Source organism: Aspergillus sclerotioniger, assembly GCF_003184525.1.
Source record: "Aspergillus sclerotioniger CBS 115572 chromosome Unknown BO94scaffold_3, whole genome shotgun sequence".
In the NCBI taxonomy this organism is placed as follows: Eukaryota; Fungi; Ascomycota; class Eurotiomycetes; order Eurotiales; family Aspergillaceae; genus Aspergillus; species Aspergillus sclerotioniger.
Genome location: NW_020290993.1, coordinates 1,061,248 through 1,085,172, shown reverse-complemented (window position 1 = coordinate 1,085,172; position 23,925 = coordinate 1,061,248). Strand labels below are relative to the sequence as shown.

Sequence of the window (23,925 nt, the reverse complement as noted above, 5' to 3'; positions counted from 1 at the left end):
ATGCCGCGTTGATTGACAGGGCCCAGTTCGGGTGCAGTCCAATCAGTCGGATGGCAATCGTAAGGAGAGCGACTCCATTCTGGCTTCAAGCAAGTCAAAATGCTCAACGGCCGAGGTACACCGGAAGCACTAACCCTATGCGGCATCGAGGCCTCTACACGCGACGCGGTTCGTTGAATCTGTTACATAATCTCCTCGAGGCGGTTTGCCCGACGAGGCGCCCTGGAGAGGCGACGGGTTCGGGGTCTGTCCGTGCTGGGCTGGGGCACTGACCAATGGCAACGTGGCAAGTGCGGCTGAGCCAATGATGTTGCTGCGATAACGAGCTGCAGGAGGTCTCCAATCCGGAGGCGAGGTTTGAGAGATCCACCGCTTTAGGAAAGGCCGCTCTCCCGGTTAATTGGTTCCCACTTTCACTGTGCAAGCCATCCACCTGGTTGTCTCCGTGAGACCAGTCCCGTTCCCTCAGTCCCTTATCCGATCCGATTGATTGGCACGGGATGGTAGGACAACGGTCGGTCAGTCACCGCCAGAACAGTGGAATTTTAGGGGGCGCCTTGCAAGGGACGGGCAAATGATGGAGGGACCGCTCAATAACTGCACCGCTTCCCTCGATTATTGGGGAGTCCCGCTGTAGGTAGGGTACTACAACTAGGGCCGCAAACTGGTCCTTGTCCCGAGGTTGAGGAACACCCATGTACACAGTAGCATCTGGTCTCGTGAACTCTTCCTAACAGAGCAAGTCAGCGCGGTCAAGGCGGCCAGTGGACCCTCCAGTGCCGGGTGGAGTCCGCTGGCCAATGAGCGGCAATCCTATTTTGATTTGATGGGAGATTCACCGGTCGAGCGTTCCGTGGTCAGTAGCCGGTGCAGAGACGTCGTTCCCAGGTGCGACGATTATCCGAGGCCGGTTGGCGGTTGGCGGTTGGGGACTGACTGGATACTGGAGACTGGAGACTGGAGACTGGAGACTGGCGCACGCTACGATGGAGCAGCGGAGCCCTGATGCTTCAGCCGTCAAGAGCAAATTAGCCTTTGGAAATGAGATGGGAACGGGGACTGCATCGTGAGGAGGAGTGGGGAGAATGGGGATGGCCCAAAGGGGAAAGTTATCATATGCTGGAGTTGTCGAAGATGCCGTGTCAAAGGCGGGCAGGGCCAATGATGAACCGGTTGGCCACTCGACCGGGATGCATACTTGGTTGCTTCAGGTCGATCGGGAGGGAGATGATACAAAGTTGATTCGGGACTGCCCTGTACATACCGCGCGATGAATCATCGATGGCGGTATGTAGATTATTCGATACTGAAGATCCGCGATCGAAGGAATGCCAGTCAACGGACTGGACTGGACTGGACTGGAGGGAGCAAGAGGCGGTCAAGGGGAGCAGGGGGTGTTGTCATCATGACTTCGGCCAAAGGGACTGGCTCATGCAGCCATCCTGTCTGGCCGCTCTCGTCCATGTCCATACATCCTTCCATCCCTCCTTCCCTCCTTCCCTTCCATCCCGCACGGCAACGTCAATACCGTACAGGAATCGGGCAGCCAGCTGAGTCCCGTGAGATTAATTCCTACCATGTAGGTAGTAATATACGGAGACCAATGACTAGTCTACATGCGTCTCATATCAGACGGAATCCTCGTCATCCTCCTCATCAATAACAATAATAATAATACTGGCTGTTAAGAACGCCGTCAGAGTAACACTCCGGCGTTGTATCCGATTTCCCCCAAATCCCGGCCCAAGTAATAATAATAGATAGATGGAGGGTTGGGATCATTGAATGGCACACTAAGGAGGCCTCGGTAAAATGCCGTGCTGGTTTGGGGTTAGTTTGGTCTGAACCCGTCCGATCTGCTGTTACGGATTGGTAACGCCGGACGATCGGTACAGCTCCTGATCCTCCAGTTGTCCTGTTCTTCAGGTTCAGGGGGTCGGAAACATGAGACTTGGTAAAGAGAGGCTGCTGATTATCCGCGGTCAGCACCATCTTTCTACATGTAGAATATGAAATGTATATCTTGCAGATGAGGAGAATATTGTCCGAGAACAAGGGGGGGCAAGGTACATAGGTAGTTGCTCGGTAGGATGTACAATGTATGTAAGTAAGCATTCATCCTCCCTCCACTGTGGATGGATAGTGTGAAAGTAACTTCCGTCATCTCGTCACGATAACTTGCACCGGCCAGTCGTGTCGCCTCCGATCCTCCAACGGCTCCACCGGCTGCGTTTCTTCGGGACTTTCTAGCCTCAACCTACTTGTGTAGCCCCCCCATCGGAACTACCTATCGAATCCAAGCAAACGAGATGAGACGAGAGAGGGGGGGCAGGTTTTAATTAATTTCCATATTTTTATTATTATTATTCTACTACTATGAGTACTGCGTAGTGCTCGGGGGGACTCCATCGGACTAGCGCATCTCCACAATGCATGGCAAAATTCGCCCATTCCCTTTCCCTTCCCAGGTTGTCCATCCCCGTCCGGCGAGTGCCACTTAATAATTCATCCCATTCCTGCGGGCGTGCATTTAGACTATTAGTAGCCCTTCATCGCCCTCGTCTTTTCCCCTTCACTCGTCCCGATTAGATTCGAGTCCCACGACATCTCCTATCTGTCTATCGATACACTCTATACACTCTATACCTTCTATACTTGCTTCTCCACGTATCTGATTCGATTCCCTGGATCCATCTCACCCGCTGCTCATCAACGATTCCCAGCGTCATCGCGAACCTTATCCCACCCACCCGCTTGCCACTGCGATGCTCTTCTGGATCCGCCCAACTACTCTTCTGTCAATGGCCATTCGGATCTAAACTTACTACTGTTACTGTTGGCATCATCATCACCGTCAATTCACTCTCAACCTGTGAAGCAATCAACACTTAATTCCCTCACCTCGCCGCTACCACCACCTGCCATCACTACTACTCCTGCCTACCTCCTGTCCTCCCTACTTTCCACTCCACTACTTCCACTACTTCCACTACTCTTCTACTCTCCTCTCTACCACCATCTCGAATAATATTTCCACCCTTGTTTCAACACTTCTGATATCATATCGATCAAATGGCTACCCACGTTGTTACGGCGACTACCACCCCTGCTTTCACTGTCTACGGCCACCCTTCTCCTGTCAACTCGGCTGAGACTTCCCCCGCGAATAACTCGCCCACTTCTCCTCGCTACCAGCACTTCCCGCTTCAGTCGAAGCAGCTCCGTCCGCTCAAGGGTCCTCTCTATGTCCCGGCCGCTTTGCGCCCCATGGAGCGTCCCCAGAAGGCCTCCTCCCCACCGACTCCTCCCCGCAGTGTGCACGGTTCTCTCGACAGCCTGAACGAAGGTGAAGTTGGCGTTCCGGTCAGCCGTCGTTCAACCATGGAGAGCTATAACAGCGCCCCTGCCGTTAGCAAGCTGGCCGAGGATGAGTGGATGAAGAATGAGCACCTTGGTGAAGTGACTGGACTTCCCACTCGTGACCACTGGAAAGTAAGTGAATCCGATCACCCCTTCCGAACCCGGGTGGGCATGTCCGCTTTATAGTGTCGGCATTGCGCAAGCGGAGCTTGGTGTCGCGTGAGCGCCCAGTTGCGCGATATCGCGTAATTGCTATGACGACATTCGGCGGACCTCGCACAACACCCCTAGATCGTTGGAATCTTTGCTAACAAGCGACCTCTTCAGGCGGACTCTGCTTCTCCCAACTGCGACTCTCCTACCTGCCGCTCCTCCTTCGGCCTCTTCCTGCGTCGTCACCACTGTCGCCATTGCGGCCATGTGTTCTGCTCCTCCCACACTCCTCACGTCGTTCCGCTCGACCAGAATGCGCGCTTCCACCCCGACGGCGTCTCATCCCGTGCTTGCGACCTCTGCTGGAGCGCCTACCAGCGTTGGGAGGAGTCTCGCACCGAACGCCTGAGCAAGATCCAGAGCCTCATTGATGCGCAGAACCATGCCGCGGAGAGCGACAGTGAGAGTGATGATAACACCATCTCGGAGCACTCGGATTCCTCGCCGGACGAGGGTTCCAAGCCCGCCCTTGCTGGAGTGCTAGGCCACAACACCGAGATTGCCGCCAGTGTTCCTCGGGGCTGGAACTGGAGCACCTTCTAAACCATTACGACATCACGTGCTGATGACCATGTCTATATGCGCCCGTCGCCTTGCTCGACACTGCACGGGGGCCCTTCACTTCGTACATACCTGTTTTAGAACATATTTTCGTCGTTTCCGATGTGTTGCTACCGGCTTGCTTCACGGATTCGGACATTGCTGGGAGTTGGGACGATTATTGCGATTAATGGCTAATGGACTACGGGCGTTTGTTTGTTCGATTCTTTTGTGAGTTGCTGCGACCGATCGTCGTCAGATGCGGGGGGTTTCTTTTCTTAATCTTGTTTTCCTTTACTACTCAGGATACCCCGTCATGGTTGCTTATGAGCGGCGATCTCTTTGTTGGTTCCTTTTACGGCGCGGAGTTACCACTATGGTTATGCAATAGAACTATGAGACTGCCACCACTATCTCTTCAGTACTTCGTAGTCTATCCTTTACCATCTACCCATACATTGAACCACCAGACTAAGATAACTGAACCCTCCTCCACATCCCCACATGCTCAATTCCCTCCTCATCCCACCTTCCCAACCCCTCATCCGTCTCAAACCCCATCCGCGCATACATCCTCTCCACCTGCGTCTGCGCATGAACCAACACCAACCCCTTCCACTCCTTCTCCTTCTCCCCAGCAACCTCCGCATACGCCCTCTCAATCTCCTCCGCATGCCCCCTCGCCCATTCCAACGCCTCCTCCACCAGTGTCCGTCCCAGCCCATACCCCCTCCACTCCTTCAACACCGCCACCCGGGTGAGTTTCACGTACGGCTCATGCTCCGTATCCCATTTTGGCAGCGATCCCGCTGACTCAGGATGCGTGAGGGCCTCATGCGGTTCGTGCGGGGGTGGAACGAGACGGATCACCGCCACGGGTATCTTGCTTTCCGTTGGTGAGACTGGGGTGGTGGCGGAGGGTTGGGGCTCGTGGTAGATGACCCATTGCCAGCTGCGAGCATCGTCGTTGTCGATTTCGCCCTCCGGGGTGCAGTTTTGCTCGTTTATGAAGACCAGGGAGCGGATTATGAGGGCGTCGGTTAGGGGAACACCTGAACTGGTGGGTGTTGTTGGGGTGGGGAAAATGGGGAGGTTGAGGGGGGTGGATTTCCCTGGGGGTGGGATTAGGGTGGTTGTGAATGTTGGAGCCGGGGGGGACATTTTGGTGTTTGGTTGGTTTGGGAGGGAGGAGGAAGGAAGAGAGGGAGGTGGTGAGAGTTTGTGGAGGAGGGGATGGGGGGTTAAGTACTGAGCGGATGAAAGTGGCCTTGATAAGATGGAGGAAGTATACATGGTGGGTAGAAGCACGCCCTTCCTGTGACAACTGGATCTCGGTATGGTGGCGGAGGTGCTGTAAGGGGAAGTGGTTGGGTTGTATGTTACTAAAATGGTTCAGAGTTAATTTCATGGACATGGACCTATTAGGTTCTTTTTTTGATTGTCTAGTTGGTTGTTTCGGATTTCTTGAAGACACTTCCACACAGTTGGTCGTTATAGTCCGCCTCAGTAAGTGTAGATCGGACGGAGATGCGGAGATGCGGAGATAAGGATGCCGACTGGTTGGTGTTGATTGATCAGGTTGGGTGGAGGACTGGAAGGGTGGTGGTTGTACATCACATGGAGTCTGCATGCTGTAGACCTTGAGATATAGAAGTCTAGAGTTCATTATTAATCTTATTTAGCTTTTGCCGGTATAAATGTAGAAAATGGACTGGATGTCCTCCGCGGAGCCATCACCAACCAAACAATGCAAACACCAAGTTTTCCTGCATCGCATCGCATCGCAAATCCATCCAGCTTCCACCACCATCAACCATGCAATAACCACAATGTCTCTCTACTACGACGCCGTGTCGATCCTCACGGCCCCTGCCACAGGCGGCTCTTTCAAATCGCGCATCTACAATGCCCGCAACATCAAGGCCTCACCCGCACAAGTGTACGCCTTGATCATCGAAGCTTCAAAATGGGACATTCTGCTCAAAGAAGTCATTGAGGCAGCAGGGATCCTTAAACTGGAACCAAAGGTACTCCATACCCTACTCTCCCACACCTCACACCCCGCCAATATCCTACTTAACCATAAACCCTCTCGAGAACACCAACTAACCAATCCCTAAACAACCAGTTAACCCCCCTCCTCTCCCTCCTCCTCGTGCACGACCACCTCCTCACGAAATCCGGCCTCGCCGCAACCTCCACCCACCCCCTCCGTCTCGCCATCGAGCGCCACAAAACCCGTCTACGCGGCGAATTCACCAAAGCGCGCGTCCGCCGCGGCTGCGCCTCCATCCCAGACCTCAAAGATGCCATCCAGAAGGAGAAACTCGCCCTACAAGGTCCCCTCGCATCCATCTACCCCCGCTGGGTCCGCGTCAACAACCTCCTCACCACAATGTCCCACCAACTCACCACCACCTTCTCCGACTACGAAAAAGTCACCTCCCTAACAGACCTCACCATCCCCGGCCGCAAAACCATGCTCATCGACCCCCACGTCCCCGACCTAATCGCCGTAGCACCCGGAACGGAATTCATCTCCTCCCCGGCCTACAAAAACGGCGAAATCATCCTCCAAGACAAAGCCAGTTGCTTCCCCGCATATCTCCTCATCGGCGACAACACCTGGACTGGCGGCGGTTTACTAGATGGCTGCGCCGCACCAGGAAACAAAACAACCCACATGGCATCCTTGCTCGCCAAAACCAACACCAAAGGAAAACACCACATCTACTCAATGGACCAATCCCAACTCCGTGCGAAGACCCTCCAGAAAATGGTTTCCACCGCGGGCGCCAACAAATCAGTCACCGTCCTCGCCGGACAAGATTTCCTCGCCCTCGACCCAGAAGACCCCCGCTTCGAAGACGTAGAAGGCCTCCTCCTCGATCCTAGTTGCTCAGGAAGTGGAATCATCGGCCGCGACGATATCCCCAAACTAGTCCTCCCTGAATCCAACCCCACCACAGGTTCTTCTACCTCCTCCGGAGGAGCAAACAAAAAACGCAAACGCAGACCAGACGACGAAGGCACAAACGGCCGCGGAAAACCCACCACCAGCACAACCCAAACCAGCACCCCATCCGCAACCGACGAAAACGACGTCTCCGTCTCAGGAACAGACACAGACCGACTCCTCAAACTATCTAACTTGCAGACCCGGATCGTGGAACACGCGCTGAGTTTCCCGGCCGCGACCCGCGTCACGTATAGTACGTGCTCGATCCATCTGTTGGAGAACGAGGCGGTCGTGTCGCGGATTCTGGCGTCTAAGGTGGCGAAGAGGAGAGGGTGGAGGGTTCTGAGGAGGGATGAGCAGCCGGTTGGGATGAGGAAGTGGAAACATAGGGGGATTAGGGTTGATCGGGGGGTTGAGGGTGGGAATGGAGCTGGAGAGGATGGGAATGGGGCTGGGGCTGGGGCTGGGGTGGAGGTGAGACTGTCTGATGAGGAGTTGGAGGGTTGTTTGCGGTGTTGGCCCGGGGATGAAGAGGGGACGGGGGGGTTCTTTGTGGCTGGGTTTGTGAGGGATGGAGATGTGGAGGGTTCTGGTGGCGTTGAGATTGAGGATGGGAGTGAGGATAGGGGGAGGGATGAGGGTAAGGAAGAGGAAGAGGAAGATGACAAGGAAGAAGAGGATGACGAGTGGGAGGGATTCTCAGATTGATTCTCGTGGTCTATCGTAAAGCTAACTAACGGACATGTACAGTATATAAGATTCATGTATCTAGTATAGAGCATTAGGACCCCAGAAACGTCCTCATCCGATTGCGCGTTCGCTGCCGCGTAAACACGTCCAACTTGACTGCCACCATGATAAAATCCATACCATCGCCCTTCGCCCTCGGCTGCAGGCACAGTCGCCACTGTCCGTTGCGCACGACCCAAGGACGGTCAATGGAGCCTTCGTCGACGCGTTTGCGCTTTCTCTGCGGTTCCTCTGAGAGATGTTCCAGGCCAGGCGTATTGTCCCGGAGGATGTCGGGAAAGTATTCTCGTTCTCCATCAACGGTCATATCAGTGTCCATCGACAGCGAGGCCCACAGACGGTCTTCCGGTGGGGGCTGCGATCCATCCATCCCTGCTAGCCGGTTCTGGTTGGGTTTCTTGCTGGCGATTATCTGCAAGAGGCTGGTGATGCGGGTTTTCGTAGCGCCCAGAAAGGTGGGACGTCTGCTGGTCATGTCGAGGACGGTGCTTTCGTCGCCAATCTCGATGATCAAATCGTACTTCTTCTCGTCAATGAACGGCCGCGTATAGGTAACAAAGCCTGCGGACACGACGTCCGCCTGCATCGGGCCGGGAGGAAGAGGGATATCCTCGACATCAATGCCAGACCGACGGACGTCCTCGAGACGGATGATAATCTCATCCCGTTTGCGGACGGGGTTGAAGCTGATATGATGAGGTATAAGTTTCTGCTCCAGCCCACGTAGATGGAAGTAGCGACAATCTCGAAGGAGCTCTTCGCGATGCGATTCGCTTCGAATGTCCAAAGGATACCCGCGAAGGAGGTGGAGGAGCTGTGCAAAGACTTCCCCCGAACGGCTGGGGACGCTGGGGGGTGTGATCGCCGGTGGCCGCAGCAAACCTTGCCGGTCGAGCCCGGGAAATACTTCCGTCGGCGAGGCAAAAAAGGCCGCGAATCCCAACGTGAAGAAGTTCGGAGTATCACCAGGGCCGGAGAAGATGTCGCGAGGGATCTGGAAATTGCGACCACCAATTCGGACGAAGATCTCCGATTCGAACAGTTGGGAGATCAACCGAGGCACTGTGGAGATCAGCAACTACCTTCGCTTGCAAATGACCGGATGGCATCCATACAGCTGTAGAACTGGGCATCGGCGAAGAACTTCACGAATTGGGGCCCATCTTTGGGCAGGATATGGTAGCCTAGTCGAGCCAACACGGTTAACCAAGGTGCGACAATATCTCTCCGCGTAACATGATTCCTACCTTGCAGATGTTTGGCAATCTCCTGGAATGTAGTCGGATCCCGATCAATGTAGAGGGTTCTGACGTTGGAGACGTCTCCATGCAGGCGCAGCTGTTCTTCGAAGAAGCGGGAGAAATATGACGGGGCTCCAGAACGTTTAGTGACAGATCAGCCATGAGGACGACTGAGATGGGTCGACTGACCATCGGAAGCAATGGAGGCCCCTGAGAGCCGGAAGAGCTCCGTTCCTATCTGGATCGAAAAGACCTTCTCCGGCGGCAGCGTGCATTTGGGTTCCCGTCTGCTGGGCGACTGGCTCACGATCGGTCGTCCAGCCTCACTCGCCATCTCTGCAGTCGGAAAGTTGTTCTGATCAATGGAGCCCGTAACGAGGGATTGAATCCATGCGCATTCAGGCCCATCCATGCGTGGATGCGCAGCTGGGAATGCGCGGGCGCGGGCGCGTGCTGCAAGAACGGCCCCCCACGGTGTGATGCACGGTCGCAAATGAAAGCGGGCTTTCACACGAGGCCGGCTGTATGGTCCTTCGCTTCTCGAGGGATGGCTAGGCACATGCAGATAGATGAATCCAATCCAAAGCGATCGGTTGTGGTGGTGGAGTGCCAGGCCGATTGCGCCCGTTCGGATCGTCTCTGGGGAAGATGGAATCAACAAGTCCAGGGAAGAACACGACAAGAAAAGGGCGACAGGATCGACCCTGACAGAGGCATGCAGATGGAGGTGACCACTGGTGAATCACACCCGACCCAACAGCAACAGCATTGGTTGATGGCAACAGATTGAGCTGAAGTTACGCGCCCGGAGCTTCGGCGCAGGCATTCCGGGCTGGCCTCGAAGAAGGAACCGTCCGTCGTTTGGCTTTCGCTTTGTTCTCGCAGTCGGTCGGCCTTAACCAGGGTCATCAGGAGCTTGGATCATCGGAGTTCTGAGCAGCTGAAGAGGGAGCAATCATGGTCGAACAACACTCGTCTCCATCCCAAGCCACCCGTTGAAGTACCGCGGTTATGGCCTGGGCAGCCTGAGACCGTACATCATCTCACACGACATCATGACGCCGAATACAGTCCACCAGATTCATTCTCCGAGAGATTGACAGCCAAACGGATGGCAGCCCGTCTCACATGGCAAGCGCATCCAACGCAGTGAAATACTGCCGACGAATCTCGGTTGCGCCGATTCCCCGCATCAACAGACACTCTTTGGCCTCGGCGGATCCGCCAGCTGGCCATGGCAGCCAACCAGCACCACGCCAGCTTCTCGATGCTCTGGGCTTTGCTATAGACTTTCGGGCCCTGCCCCACTGGTATCCAGTCTGCAACTTTGCTGGCCATCTCAGGCCATCTCAGGCCCCTTTTCAGGGCTGCCTCGGTGGTTTGGGCTGATCGACGAGCCGCACAAATATGGGGTCGAGCCGTGTTTGCCATGCCTGGTGGAGGCCGATGAGCGAGTCGGATCGTATTTGGGAATTAGGGAGGGATCCATTGTGCTTTCCCCGTGGTTTTTAGGCTCCCCTCCCTGCAGTTCGCAAGCATTACTCCTCTGGGACCCCTGCTCGGATTTTCAGGAAGGCGCTCCTTTGTCCGCTAGTATTTGAGTGGCAGCTGGAGAGCTCATTTTCTCCTCCTCGACAACCGTGGGCTACCTTGCTACCATTTATCTGTGGCCATTGTCCTCGGTCCCCTGACCTCACTCGTTTGACCTGACTGTATCTATCATTAATTGAGCAGGGGGATAGCTGTGCCCAATGGCCGAATTGACCGTTCATTACGTCCCTCGGGATGTGACCCTCCCTCCCGTCTCATCCACGCCGGTGTTCACAGACCAACAATGGACGACTCTACTGGCCTTGGCTGACGCAGTCATTCCTTCGATTCGTAGCCCTACGGCGTACAAGTCGGCCTCGACCAAGGTGATACCGCATTCGGACCTGAACAGAACTCTCTCAACATTGACCAGAAGCATTGCCTCCCCTGACGCGGCTACCATTGCCATCCAGTACCTAGAGGAAGACGCATCGTCGAATCCTCGGTTCCGCGAGGGGCTGGAGCGCCTGTTCTCGCAATACGTGCATGAAGAAGGGAGAAATGGCTTGGGTTTCATCCTGAATGCTCTCAAGTACGCAATCCCGGTCTCGGGTGATCAGTGTGGAAGCTAACAGGACATGTCTAGTACACGAGCTGGTTCACTCGTCTTAACAGGGTCCGTGACCCCCATTCAGGATCAGCCTATCTATATCCGTGAAGAGATCTTCTGTGGATGGGAGACATCCCGGCTAAGTCCGCTGCGAGCCGTTTACCGGGCTCTCACGGGGGTCTTCAAGAGGACGTGGGTGACCTTCAGCCCGACTCTGTGCCCGGTCATTGGTTTCCCGAGAGTGCCGGTCCACGGGAAACCCGCCAATGGTTTCAAGTACAGTTTTCTACAATTCCCTTCCTCAGATGAACCGGAGATCATCGAGACCGATGTAATCATTGTCGGTAGTGGCTGTGGCGGCAGTGTGGCTGCGAAGAATCTCGCCGAAGCAGGCCACAAAGTCCTGGTGGTGGAGAAGGCATATCATTACACGTCAGATCATTTCCCCATGAACTTCAACGAGGGTTTTGTTAGCATGTTCGAGGGAGGGGGCGCTGTTGCGACCGACGATGGCTCACTGGCTGTCCTTGCCGGCTCAACCTGGGGTGGCGGTGGCACTGTCAACTGGTCCGCTTCTCTGCAAACGCAGGGCTTTGTGCGCGAGGAATGGGCCAAGATTGGCCTGCCGTTCTTCACCTCGGGGGAGTTCCAGAAATGCATGGATCGCGTCTCGGAACGGATGGGGGTCGATACCGAACATATCAAGCACAACAAGGCCAACCGCTTCTTACTCGAAGGCGCTCGGAGGCTAGGCTACTCCACAAAGACCGTGCCGCAGAACACGGGGCATGGTGAGCATTACTGTGGCTATTGTACGCTCGGCTGCCACTCGACCGGGAAAAAGGGCCCAACAGAGACGTTCTTGGCTGATGCTGCCACCGCCGGTGCAACTTTTGTCGAAGGCTTTCGTGCAGACAAAATTCTGTTTACCGACACTAAAGATGGTCAGGTTGCATCAGGTGTCGAGGGTATATGGAAATCGAGGGACGCCTACCTAGGGCGAACAGGCGTGACTGCAATCAGGCGAAAGGTCATCATTAAGGCGAAACGAGTTGTCGTTTCTTGCGGCACGCTGCAAAGCCCTCTGCTGCTCCTACGCAGCGGACTGAAAAATCCTCATATTGGCCGAAATCTCCACCTACATCCTGGTAAGTTGCATCCGTGAGAATGACAGTACGCAGTTACTGACGAGACATAGTCGCTATAGCGGGTGTGGTGTTGGAAGAGGAGATTCGCCCCTGGGAAGGCACTGCGTTGACCACCGTTGTCAACGAGTTCGAAAACCTCGATGGCCATGGACATGGTGTCAAAATCGAAGCCTTATCGATGTTGCCCGCCGCCTTTCTTCCCATCTTCCCCTGGCGCAATGGTCTTGATTACAAGATGTGGGCTCACAAGCTGCCCCGAACGGCCGGGTTGATCATGCTCGCCAGGGATCGAGGCTCTGGGCGAGTTTACCCCGATCCTGTCGATGGACGATGCCGGATCGACTATACGGTTTCCGCCTTTGACCGTAAACACATTGCCGATGCCTTGGTCGCCAGCGCGAAGATGGCCTTTGTAACTGGTGCGAAGGAGTTTCACACAACGTGGCGCGAAATGCCCCCTTTCATCCGCCCCGAGATGTCCGATGCAGAGGATCCCGAAGGTGCAAATAATGCAGCCCTCCAAGCGTGGATCGCGGAATTGCGGCGCAAGAGACCTCTCGATCCCGAGCGGACCATGTTTGCCAGTGCGCACCAGATGGGCACGTGTCGCATGGGCAAGTCTCCCCGGACGAGCGTGGTGGATTCCGATTGTCAGGTCTGGGGAACGCGAGGCTTGTATGTGGTGGATGCGTCGGTGTTTCCCAGCGCCAGCGGCGTCAACCCGATGATCACCAACATGGCCATTGCCGACTGGGCCAGTCGGAATCTTGCCCGATCACTGCGGAAGGACAGCGACAAAGCCGTCCTGGCCCGTTTGTAATGAGTGATGAGGAAGTTGCTTGGCTCCTATCGTTTGTGCATTCATACTTGGTACATTAATACTTGGAACCGCTGGTTGTGGCTGGATCCATGATGGTTCATATCACTAGCCGCGAGCGATACTCTATTCTTCCGTTGGAACAACGTCAATTGTATTATTTTTTCACTATTGTCATAAATCATTAATGTGTCTGATCCATCGGCCTAGTTGGCCTCCTTTCTTTTCTCGACAAAGTTCTTAGGACCAAAGGCCTCCTTGACATGCTCGCTGTCGAGGGTGCGCTCATACCAAGCCACCACGCCCGGGTAATTCTTGCGCATCTCCGCATCAATCACCATGCTGAAGCCCCAGTACAAGGCAGCTGCAACCGAGATATCCGCCAAGCTGACCTTGTCCGTGGCAATCCAGGAGCGACCAGCGAGGCGGTTCTCGAGGTACTCCAGGCTGCGGTTCAGCCTCTCCAATCCCTCCTTCTCGGTGTTGGCATTGAACTCCCGGAAACCGAGTCTCCAGTAAACCAGTTGGGCGATGCTGGCGTTCAGCTCGCCGTCGGCGAAACAGATCCACTGGCGGATCAGAGCCCGCTCGGCCGGGGTGGCACCCAGCAACTGTCCCGCGGCGGGTCCACTGTCGGCAACGTATTGAGTGATAGCATCCGACTCGACGAGCAGGGTACCGTCTGCGGCTTCGAAAGCAGGGACCTTGCCCATGGGGAACTTGGCGAGGAAGGAGGGTTCACGGTTGGTGACGCGCATGGTGAAGTCGGCGTGGGTGAGGGTCAGGCCGTTGAAGTTGGCAGCCGCCTGGGTCTGTGGTTTGGATTAGTGGGATGTTCGTAGAGAACCGGTGGTGGAGGGGTGTGGTTACCTTCATGACCCGGGGGTTGTCGGGGTAGCTGTAGATGGTTCCGAAAGAGGCCATTGTGGATGTGTGGATGGGATTGTTTGGGAAAGGAATTGTGGTTTGATGGTTGAGGATGGATTGATTGAAAGAATTGGAGGAGTTTAAATAAGGCTGCTAAGGACACGCAGTTATAGATGCCTGGAGGGCAGAGGGGCTTGATTCCTAAACATTGGACCCCGATGACAAATCAGCCGAATGGCGGTGGACTCTGAACCCCCCTGATGGAAAGCAATGGAAGGCAAGTCGATCGGTTGAGACGGAGTTACTGGTATGCTGAGTTGAGATCTACACCATCATTACTGCCTTCATCAGTCTGACCGGAGCGTCGTGGGACACTGATTCGTAGAATACGAGCGTTCTCTGCATGAGACGTCAGATAATCATTCCCGGTGTTCTCCGGGCTCCAAAATTGCTTTGAGGGTACGTAGGGTACGAAAAAAAAACAGAGAAGAAGATGGATATAAGTTGAAGATATACCGATCTGGTTCCTGAGTACCAGAGAGAAGTATATGATGGTTGATTACAAGGTTGGATGGCGTCATCCAAGCTAGGCGCCCGTCCATCGGGTCTGATTGGCATGTCGTCGCTTAAGGTTGTTGGATCCTCGATCCTTCCCTGGCGCGGGGGAGAATTGCCGATGCGTTAAGATAAGCTGCAGAAATCTCATGTATACTTATTTACTAGATATTGATGGGGATTGTTGTTGTCTCTTTAGCTGCTGTGTTTTGTTGAGGTTAGGATCCGAGTTGCACGGGAGGAACGTGACATTTTCGTTTGTGGACTCGACTACTTACTTATCCACATACTACTACACTTGAAGCAATGTAATTTTCCTTGCTGGCTCCTGGCAAGAGTTCGTGTCTGATACCTTAATCCCCATTTGAATCTCTAATCGGGCTTGAGTGCCTTCTCACTGAATGCCAGAATTAATTATTTCAACAAGCACCCAGGTAGGGAGGCACCTGCCACTGAGGTACTAATCTACGAGATATATGTGATATATGACAGTAGCGAAGACATTGCCATTCATCAGCCAAATTGCCACGCTGTTCCTCCATTTGACGCATACAGAATCACCTAGAACTATTTGCGTGAGATGAGGCTGAAGATATCAATCATCATGAGGAGCATTCATGATTCTTGGACTGGCTTGGATGAGAGCAGCTTGGTGGAGCTTATCAGCATGAAATGTAGGACAAGTATAAGGCATTTTACTGTGATTTGGTGTAGTTTGAGCGAGAGGGTATGAATTGGATGAGTACTGTTTGGAGATATTGATGATCAGTATGTCTGAGTCTTTGTTGGTTGGTATCAAAAAAGAGAAAGGATCAAATGTCCTGACAGTTGATGTCCATTGGACTATTGAGACATACATACTATGCCTTTGTCCTTGTTCCTTCGGTATTATAATCACCATAAGATACACAAAACCAACAGGGTATCAATCATAACAAACAAACCCCCTCCCCAAACCCAAATACTAACCCCTCCCCAAACACCCCTCACAAACCATCACCTTCCTCCTCCCTCTCTCTCTCCCTCTTTCTTTTCCCTCCTCATCCCTCTTCTCCATCTCCATCTCCACATCCACATCCACCCCCACCAACCCCATCACCCCCCACACCCACCACAAAAAACCCTCAACTCCCCATCCACCCTCACCAACGTCCCGACCGCATACCTCGCCTCTCCTCCTCCCCCATCTCCCCTATCTTCCCCCCTAGGCATCACCCCACACTCCAAACAAAACCTCTTCCCCCTCTCCTTGCACCTCGCATACCGTCCCCGTCCCTTCTTCAACATCCGATCCGCAAAGAACCGTCCCGGCCGAAGCCGTAAACAATATCGACAGGCATATAAATCGTGGGTTATTGCCCATGGGGAGGTCTCGGCGGAGAGGAGATCGGTGTGGGTTGGTGCGGGGAGGAGGGCCCGGAAGTAGGTGTTTGTTTGGCGGAGGGAGATGAGGGTGGTTGGGAGGCGGGGGAGGAAGGTGGTTATGTGGAGGTGGAGTTCTGGGGGGAGGGTTAGGAGGGTGGGTTTGTTGGGGTTGGGATTGGAGATTGATGGGGAGGGGGTGGTGGTGTTTGGGGTTGAGCTTGGGGGGTTGTTTGGATTGAAGGTGTTGGTTGTTGGTTTGGGGATGTGAGGTGGAGGTTTGTTTTGGGAGGATGCGGAAATGGGATTGAGGTGTGGTGGTGTTGGATGGTCGGTAGGTGATAGGTAGTGATAGTAGAGGTCATGATTCCCTTGGATTGGGGGTTAGAGATGAGCATAAGATGTTGCTGGGAATGAGGTTGGAAGTGAGGGAGAGGGATGGATGCGGGGGGTGATGTAATGTGTAAACCGTGGAGCTGGACAGACACGTGCTTGTGTCTTTGTATTTCCCGCAGGGGTGGTTGTTGAGGAACCGTGGTTCCGTGGTTCTAAATGCAGTAAGCTTGGAGGTCTACTGTATGTGGCATATGCATTCATTAGGTTCATCTTTTGTCTAGGTTCTGTCTAATCCTGTCGAGCAGGATCCTGAGCAGGCTTGTTCTGCAAATATTCATCAATCTCCGCCATAATCTCCGGTGTCAGACGTGGCAACAGCTTCAAACTCTCCACGTTGTCGACAACCTGTTCCGGTCTCGAGGCACCCGTGATAACAGATGAGACGTTCTCGTTCTTCAAGCACCATGCCAAAGCCAGCTGCGATAGCTTAACTTCCATTTTGTCCGCCAGTGCCTGAATCTGTTAGCCAAATCCCCTTTCATATCCACTGGCAGCTTACCTTCAGTCCGACAATCTTCTTGATATTACCCGCCCATTGCTCATTCTCCCAGTCCTGGCGCACACTGCTTGCAAACTTGTCGTTGCTCTCAGCGAACCGGGAGCCCGGGGGAGGCTGCGTCGTCGCATCATTGTACTTGCCACTGAGGAGACCCATCTTCAACGGCGAGAAAGTGGTCAAACCGATGCCGTACCGGGAGTACAGTCGCTGGTACTGGCCTTCCACCTTCTGCCGATCCAACATGTTGTACAGGGGCTGTTCGACAATGGGCGCGATCAGTCCCAGAGCCCTGGCAATGCCGCACGCTTCGCTGATCTCGTCCGCAGACCACTCCGATGTACCCCAGTAAAAGGCCCAGCCTTTCTCAATGACATGGTTGAAGGCCCGCACGGTCTCTTCCATGGGTGTGAGGCGATCGGGACGGTGGGCGTAGATGATGTCAACGTATTCGAGTTGTAGACGTTCGAGGGATGCTCGTGTGCCTTCGATGATGTGTTTGCGGGAAAGACCGTGGTTGTTAATGAGGATTTCGCCATTCGCGAGACCCCAGTTGAGCTGCTTTCGTCAATCCTGCACTTCTTCGGTCATGGAAGGGAAGTGACATACTTTGGTGGTGATGACAAGATCGCTGCGCTTCCAGCCAAACTTCTTAATGGCTTGACCCATGACGATCTCTGATTGTCCGCCTGCATAGCTCTCAGCTGTGTCAAAGAAGTTGATTCCCAAGTCGTAAGCTTGCTTCATGCAGTTGAAGGTAATTTCTGCGAGATTGAACAGTTAGCTGTCGGACACTCGCGGATTGGTTTAGGAATTGTACCGTTGTCGACATGTCCACCGAATCTATGGAACAAAAAGATTAGGTATGCTTCGACATTTCTCTCAGAAGATCAGCACTCACGTCAACCACCCTCCCAATCCAAGTGCAGAGACGTGTAGGCCTGAGTTGCCTACCCGCCGGTAGAGCATGTCGTTGTTCTTGTTAGGCCACGCCATAGTTTATGAGTATTATTAATTTCTGAGAGTGAGATGTCACAAACAGCAGATAGAGCAATGAGAAGAGTATTGAAAGGCAATCAATCCCACGAGGGGCAACGGACCAATTTATCTGCTAGGTTGCGACAGCCATTGCGTCGCGCCCGCGGAGGTGAAATCGCAAGTCCAAGACGATTGGCCAGTGGCACTACTCTCGACAAGAACCCCGGGGCCTCGTGCTGGGTCAAAGCCAATCATAGGGATAGCAGCGCATGGAGGGGCTAATGCGGAGGCCAGCAGAGGCGTCGGAGGAATACTCGGAGGGTCTTTTAGCCTGGGGACCGTTAGCATCGGCACTAGTGGCCTGGCCAGAGCTACCCAGGGTCTATCTTCTTACTGTGTATCGCAACTGAGTGTACGGAGTAGCAATAATGTAGTAGAGAATTGTCTCGGTGAAATTCTCGGGCGTAGATTAGCATGAGAGTGAAAGACGAGTCTGTAGCAAGATACCATGCTTGTCAGGTGACAAGCAGTTGCCGTTTAAAGTCCCAACGGCGACCAACTTTTACCTTCATCTTTGCTGGGATTTCTCTACGTGCCTCGTTCTTTGCTCTTTCTTATCTCCCTGAGTTGATCTAGACCTAAAATCTGTACATATACCAACAATTGCTTTGCAGCTGTCAAATTGAATGCCACAGCATCTGGTGAGGTATGAGGTCAATGCCACAGTTTCACAGCGAACTTCCTTCCTCTCCTGTGACTGCTACTCAGTATTGCTAATTCTATTCTCTTCCATTTCACAGATCCATACTATGCACCTCCATTGTTTGGAAAGGACACGATGCGTTGCTCACACTGTGCTGGGATGACTGCGTGCTGGGATGTCAGGCCCCGAGTGGGTCTGGACAATGGCGTGCCGCGTGGAGTGGAAGACGCAATCACCGCTATCGCCCGTTTGGCTTCATCGCAACAGCTTTCGCTGCAAAAAGATCGTAAGACAAGCAATCTAATGAACATCACATCGGAGTCACCCAGAACTGTTCCATTGAAAACTCGGATACGCCACGCCTGCACCAGTGCCTCGCTTCGAGCTGCACCACTCAAACAACGCATGGCTGCCCCGCAATGACCTCGGGGTGATTGGAGTCCCCTTGACGACCCGAATTGTCTGGAATATGCAGCGTCACGCTACTGGCTGATTTTCGGCTCAACTGACACCTGTCGCCGTCGAATCTTTCTCGACCTGCTCCTGCTTCATCCTGTCATGCCTTCGGCCAGAATACCTTGTTCTGCACCTGTGATTACACTACGCAAAGATGTCCTCCAGAACAAGCATAACCAAGAAGGCATGCGACGGATGTAAGATTCGAAAGATCCGATGTGGTGGTGGCCAACCATGCCGGTCCTGCTTCAATGCACGCATCAAATGCACCTACATTCGAGTCCAGCAGCCTCGTGGCCCCCAGAAGCTGCGTGCGACAACTAAATACCTCATAGACCAAGCGCAACGGGGAGTGGAAGTACATACTTCGTTACCCTCGGCTCCGCTGAGCGGGGAGGTGCTGGAAAATGACCACATCCCAACACCAGTGCCTCAGAAATGCGGCGCGACATCAGAAAGGTGCGTTACAATCCTACTTTATCCCCGCTTGGAATGAGCACACACTATTTCTGCTGCATACGCGAGCGGGCCCGAATATGTCAATCGCGACCACTGACTCTCCAAGCGTTCAGATCTCGGATACCCACCAACATCCTCGCCTCCCCGCTTTACATCTACCACGTGCGCATGTATCCCGTCTGGCCCATTGTGGATGTCGAAAGTGTCATGTCCATTTTACAACAAGATACTGAGGAGAAGGATCACGAAACCTACGCACTGACAACCGCCGTGGCAGCTGCAACAATTGCTCAGTTAAGGCTAGGGCAGAATTCCCTCCCCGACAAGTCGATAACTGCCGACACTTTTGCGGCAGAGTGCATGAAAGCCCGAAGATCCTGCGATTATCGATCGCGACTCAATCTGAATAATGTGCGGACAGCTTTCTTTCTGCATGTTTATTACGAAAACCAGCAGTCGGGCGCAAGCGAATCGCTCTTGTACTTGAGGGAAGCCATCACACTGGCTCAGATGATGTGCCTGCATCGCGAAGTTTCATACGGTGGCCTTTCTCCAGACGAGCAACAAATGCGGCGTCGAGTGCTATGGCTTCTGTTTGTCACAGAACGGTAAATAATCCGATCTTCTCTGCGCCATCAGTTCTAATCCATATCTAGTGGCGTCTGCATCCTCCACAAACTCCCTGTAGTCTTGAGGACCGATATTTCAACGCCAGAGCTTGATGCAAATGATGAGCCCCAGGTTCTCCCCGCATTTCTGAAGCTGCTCAATCTATTTCGCCTGTTTGAACAATCGAAGATGTTCGATATCATTGAGGATGATCATGGTGGAATGGAATCAATCTCAAATGAAATCCATAGCCTTGACAAACGGTTTCTGGGGATGCTGCAGGATAATCTGCAAGACGGGTCGGCCCTGCTGGACCACATCTCAGACGTTCAAAAGGCAGACCTCTGCGTCACCAGGCATTGGATGCGCATGATTCTGTGGAAAGTCTCGTCCAAGAAAAGGCCTGGCTCGTCATCTCACTGGCCGACATCTCCGTCCTTTCCGATATTAGTCGCAAAAGAGCTTTTAAACATAGTCTCTCAGCTGCCGAGAGCGGCAATTGAAGCCCACGGGCTCGGTATGGTATGTTGCTTTGGAGCCACAACAAGAAGGTCGTATCATTAACTATAGAGTGCAGGAGTTGAAACTATACGAGATTGCCAGCTCACTCGCCGATGCCGTAATAGATCTTGCAATGCTGCCTCGCGCCCCCACCTGGGACAATGAAAGCCGCCCCAGCAACATCCTAGCCCGACTGCACTCGATCCTATTCACCTTCAGAGGTGGGGGCAACAAGGAGCTAGCCGAGCTACTGTATAAGAAAATGGCAGATGCCCAGGCTAGAAGTGGTCCTGCGCTATCACTGCCAATAAGAGACCCGCATATACCAGTCAACAATAAAATGCTCCCTGGAACCACCGATTCTGTTCCAGGTGGAGAAAAGCTAGCCCATAAAGGGCCCACTGCTGCAGTGGAAGCTGCAAGTCCCATGCCTGACGACATCGATCCGATCGCCCATTGGTCGTCCCAGCACTCTGGTATGCAACCTATGGGGCATGAGTATTCTCAAGATAGTATCAGTCTGGGGCACGAGGCGAGCGGGTACAACGATCTGCAGTCACTGGAAGAGATGCTGTTTCCAGGGACCGCATTTCCGCCACAGCCTGACTATTCTCAATGTGCATATGACCCCTGTCTTAGCACTTCTCTACCATACTCCTTCTCACTGGACGATACGAGAAACACACCTTTGAGTCTACATTCACTGTCACCTTCTTTACCTTCCGGGTCAGTCGAGATGTTGATCAACGATTTTATCTCCCAGATCCCTGAGGGTCAATTCCCATCCGAGCACTACTTCTCGGGCAATGACTTCCTAGATCCAGCCTTGTCGGGTGAAGGCTTTCTGGCCTGACGTCCAACCCGCACACATTTGATGAGCACGCTCCTACCCGTATATACCCATTCTGCTATCCCCTCAGCATGTCATGAAATAAATGCAATTATATTATGTACCTATGAAATCCAATACCAGATCCAAGTTACCACATTTGGCAGCCAATCTGCCATATACACACTCGTCCATCAGTATTTAAAGCGGAAATCCAGCCGCTTATTCCCCTCCTTTTCGCGCGCCTCCTTGTCAGACTGATACAAGACTCGCTCCTCCGGAGACATAGCCTGCCACTTCCTCTCCTTCTGTCTATTCAAGTACCGCAACAGCTCGCGCTGAGCAACAAACACCACCAACGACAGCACACACAGGGAAATAAGCACCTTATTCCCTGTATAATAGTACGGCGAGTCACTCGACCGATAGATCTCTATTCACCAAGTTAGCAACCACACCCAACCCAACCCAACAACAGGGGGGGGGGGTGGAGAAACCACTCACGCGACGAAATAATCGACCCAACCTGCACAATAACATTATACGTCGCAGCCGTAATAGCCCTCTTCTTCACATCGAAAGTATTCTCCGAGATCCACGCCGACACAATCGGATGAAAATACGGATACCCGGAGATCATAGTCGAAATGGTAAATCGGGGCCAATTGTATCCGTGATCGGGTAATTTCAGTAATGCGATCAGCAGCGGGAGGGACCAGAATTCCCCGAAGAAGCAGTGGAAGGTGCGTTCGCCGAATATGTCGCTGCTTTTGGAGACCGCGAGCATGAGGATAATTTGGAGGGCGGCGGAGGGGATGGACAGCATGTTCGCGTCGAAGGTGTCAAAACCGAGGCGGGTGAGGGTCAGGGAGAGGTAGGATTGGATGGGGCTTTGGGGGATGTAGGCGACTAGGCCGATGAAGTAGAGACCCCACATTGAGGGGTCTTTCCAGGCGGAGAGGATATCGCGGAGTGTGGCGCGTTCGTTGATGTGTGTGAGGCCTTTGGAGGGGTCGTCGCGGAGGAGGCGCTGGAGTTGGGTGGTGAGTAGGGGTAGGGGGTTGGTATGGGGGAGGGGATGGGGGGCTTACGTTGATCATGATGACTTCTTCGCGCTCGGTGTACCAGGGTCGAGGGACCAGGACGCTTTTGGTGTTGGTTGGAGAGGTGGGGAGGTAGAATAGACTCTGTGTGTGGGTAGATGTTAGAGAGGGTTTGTTGGCTGGTTTAGAGGGGAGTGAGTGCGTACGACTAGTCCGATGAGGAACGTGAGTAGTCCATCGATGAGGAAAAGCCAGAACCAGCCTGACTTTCCTTGGACACCGCGCATCTGGAGGATTCCGGCGGCCAGAAGGGAGGAGACGATACGTGCGACCTAAAGAGGTGGTCAGCTTTGTTGATTGAGGGTTCAGTAATGGATGCGATACTCACGTTCAGCGTTGACCAGAAGAATGCCAGTCGGACCGAGAGTTCTTTGGTCTTATAGAAGTAGGTTGCAAAGAGAATTGTACCGGGAATAAAGCCACCCTCAAAGGCACCGATGAGAGCCCTGGTCACGTAGAAACCAGCCCGACTGGTCATCCAGGATTGGGTCCAGGATACCAAGCTCCATCCCAGCATCATGGTGGGAAGGACGCGTTTGAAACCGTAGCGTTTGATAAGAAGTTGGACTGGAAATTCGGCAGCCAGGAAGCAGACGAGTTGAATGGTGCTGCCCTACATGGTCATACGGTTAATGATGCGTTTTCAAACCAAGTTGGGATACTTACATTGTTGTAATCATCGGTCGTCATGCCCAGATCCGCGAGTAGGTGATCTGTGAGTGCGTTGGATAAATTTCCACGGTCGAGTTGGAGTCCGAAAAACTGCTCCTATTAGCAGTTGTTCGGATACAGTTGTTCATGCAATCTAGTATCGGCCATACCATAAAGCAGATCCAAGACAGCAACATCAGGTCGGTTTTCCAGACAAGCTTTCTCTCCTCCTTTGGCGTCCAGGTAGCAGTCGGGTCGAACCGATGGTACCCTTCGAATGATTCATGAGGAGGGGTGACACCAGCAAGGTGCTCCTGTCCAACCTCGATAGAATCCTTGGATGACTGCGAATCTTCGACATCCTGGGCTTTAAACGAGCCCTTGAAGCCCTGCTCGATGTCGGCCATGGCTGCTTCGACAAGTCTTCAGGCGATGAGGATACAGAAAAAAGCCGAAGTGGAGGAAGACCCAAGCGTGGGATTAACCTCCATGGCTAAATACTTATATATTTTAGATGACATGACGGTAGATATTATGGTGTAGTGCCAATATTCGCAATGGCGAAAGGCGATGGTTGCTCTCCCAGCCAACCAAATGCGTGGCGTTGGATGTTACTACAGCAGACGAATACCTTCAATCCAGAAGAAGACTAACTGGATTGCACCAGAGGGATCACCGAGCACATCATCGCCTAGTCGTATTTCAACGGCACCCTGGGAAATCCTGGCCAATGACCGTTAGGGGTTCCGGAGAAGCACCTGGAAAAAGATGGGTCTGATCGAATCAACCATA

At 53.4% G+C, this 23,925-nt stretch overlaps 10 protein-coding genes across 10 annotated transcripts; 4 read left to right on the top strand and 6 right to left on the bottom strand.

Annotated features, from left to right (window-relative positions):
- Positions 1-3,072: 3,072 nt before the first annotated feature.
- On the top strand, positions 3,073-4,116 carry BO94DRAFT_553187 (FYVE zinc finger domain-containing protein; the record flags this gene model as incomplete). Its single annotated transcript, XM_025613638.1, has 2 exons — positions 3,073-3,492; positions 3,688-4,116. The coding sequence occupies 2 exons, from the start codon at positions 3,073-3,075 to the stop codon at positions 4,114-4,116; spliced, it is 849 nt and encodes a 282-aa protein (XP_025472026.1).
- Positions 4,117-4,534: 418 nt separating this feature from the next.
- BO94DRAFT_531188 (GNAT family N-acetyltransferase) lies at positions 4,535-5,407 on the bottom strand. The gene has a single exon (XM_025610843.1). The coding sequence runs from the start codon at positions 5,272-5,274 to the stop codon at positions 4,585-4,587; it is 690 nt and encodes a 229-aa protein (XP_025472025.1). The 5' UTR covers positions 5,275-5,407; the 3' UTR covers positions 4,535-4,584.
- A 518-nt stretch (positions 5,408-5,925) lies between these two features.
- Positions 5,926-7,780, top strand: BO94DRAFT_483963 (rRNA (cytosine-C5-)-methyltransferase RCM1; the record flags this gene model as incomplete). The annotated part of the gene is made up of 3 exons (XM_025608941.1): positions 5,926-6,140; positions 6,242-7,617; positions 7,705-7,780. The coding sequence occupies exons 1-3, from the start codon at positions 5,943-5,945 to the stop codon at positions 7,778-7,780; spliced, it is 1,650 nt and encodes a 549-aa protein (XP_025472024.1). The 5' UTR covers positions 5,926-5,942.
- Positions 7,781-7,853: 73 nt separating this feature from the next.
- Positions 7,854-9,397, bottom strand: BO94DRAFT_553184 (uncharacterized protein; the record flags this gene model as incomplete). The annotated part of the gene is made up of 4 exons (XM_025613637.1): positions 7,854-8,884; positions 8,938-9,006; positions 9,070-9,195; positions 9,253-9,397. The coding sequence occupies 4 exons, from the start codon at positions 9,395-9,397 to the stop codon at positions 7,854-7,856; spliced, it is 1,371 nt and encodes a 456-aa protein (XP_025472023.1).
- A 1,257-nt stretch (positions 9,398-10,654) lies between these two features.
- On the top strand, positions 10,655-13,301 carry BO94DRAFT_223409 (long-chain fatty alcohol dehydrogenase). Its single transcript, XM_025606236.1, has 3 exons — positions 10,655-11,185; positions 11,240-12,351; positions 12,402-13,301. The coding sequence occupies exons 1-3, from the start codon at positions 10,815-10,817 to the stop codon at positions 13,169-13,171; spliced, it is 2,253 nt and encodes a 750-aa protein (XP_025472022.1). The 5' UTR covers positions 10,655-10,814; the 3' UTR covers positions 13,172-13,301.
- Positions 13,302-14,312, bottom strand: BO94DRAFT_223397 (glutathione S-transferase family protein). The gene is made up of 2 exons (XM_025606235.1): positions 14,039-14,312; positions 13,302-13,980 (listed from the first exon to the last, which is right to left on the bottom strand). The coding sequence occupies exons 1-2, from the start codon at positions 14,090-14,092 to the stop codon at positions 13,375-13,377; spliced, it is 660 nt and encodes a 219-aa protein (XP_025472021.1). The 5' UTR covers positions 14,093-14,312; the 3' UTR covers positions 13,302-13,374.
- Positions 14,313-16,007: 1,695 nt separating this feature from the next.
- Positions 16,008-16,460, bottom strand: BO94DRAFT_223389 (uncharacterized protein). The gene has a single exon (XM_025606234.1). The coding sequence runs from the start codon at positions 16,348-16,350 to the stop codon at positions 16,102-16,104; it is 249 nt and encodes an 82-aa protein (XP_025472020.1). The 5' UTR covers positions 16,351-16,460; the 3' UTR covers positions 16,008-16,101.
- Positions 16,461-16,532: 72 nt separating this feature from the next.
- Positions 16,533-18,148, bottom strand: BO94DRAFT_508386 (putative voltage-gated K+ channel beta subunit (KCNAB)). Its single transcript, XM_025609661.1, has 5 exons — positions 17,746-18,148; positions 17,665-17,687; positions 17,454-17,608; positions 16,848-17,402; positions 16,533-16,801 (listed from the first exon to the last, which is right to left on the bottom strand). The coding sequence occupies exons 1-5, from the start codon at positions 17,838-17,840 to the stop codon at positions 16,577-16,579; spliced, it is 1,053 nt and encodes a 350-aa protein (XP_025472019.1). The 5' UTR covers positions 17,841-18,148; the 3' UTR covers positions 16,533-16,576.
- An 886-nt stretch (positions 18,149-19,034) lies between these two features.
- On the top strand, positions 19,035-21,614 carry BO94DRAFT_223339 (Zn(II)2Cys6 transcription factor). Its single transcript, XM_025606233.1, has 4 exons — positions 19,035-19,440; positions 19,554-20,048; positions 20,097-20,571; positions 20,627-21,614. The coding sequence occupies exons 1-4, from the start codon at positions 19,136-19,138 to the stop codon at positions 21,401-21,403; spliced, it is 2,052 nt and encodes a 683-aa protein (XP_025472018.1). The 5' UTR covers positions 19,035-19,135; the 3' UTR covers positions 21,404-21,614.
- Positions 21,574-23,540, bottom strand: BO94DRAFT_456281 (putative MFS transporter; the record flags this gene model as incomplete). The annotated part of the gene is made up of 7 exons (XM_025607694.1): positions 21,574-21,812; positions 21,848-22,409; positions 22,471-22,566; positions 22,629-22,754; positions 22,811-23,095; positions 23,149-23,244; positions 23,304-23,540. 7 exons carry the CDS (start codon positions 23,538-23,540, stop codon positions 21,574-21,576), a joined length of 1,641 nt encoding a protein of 546 aa, XP_025472017.1.
- Between the last annotated feature and the right edge of the window lie 385 nt (positions 23,541-23,925).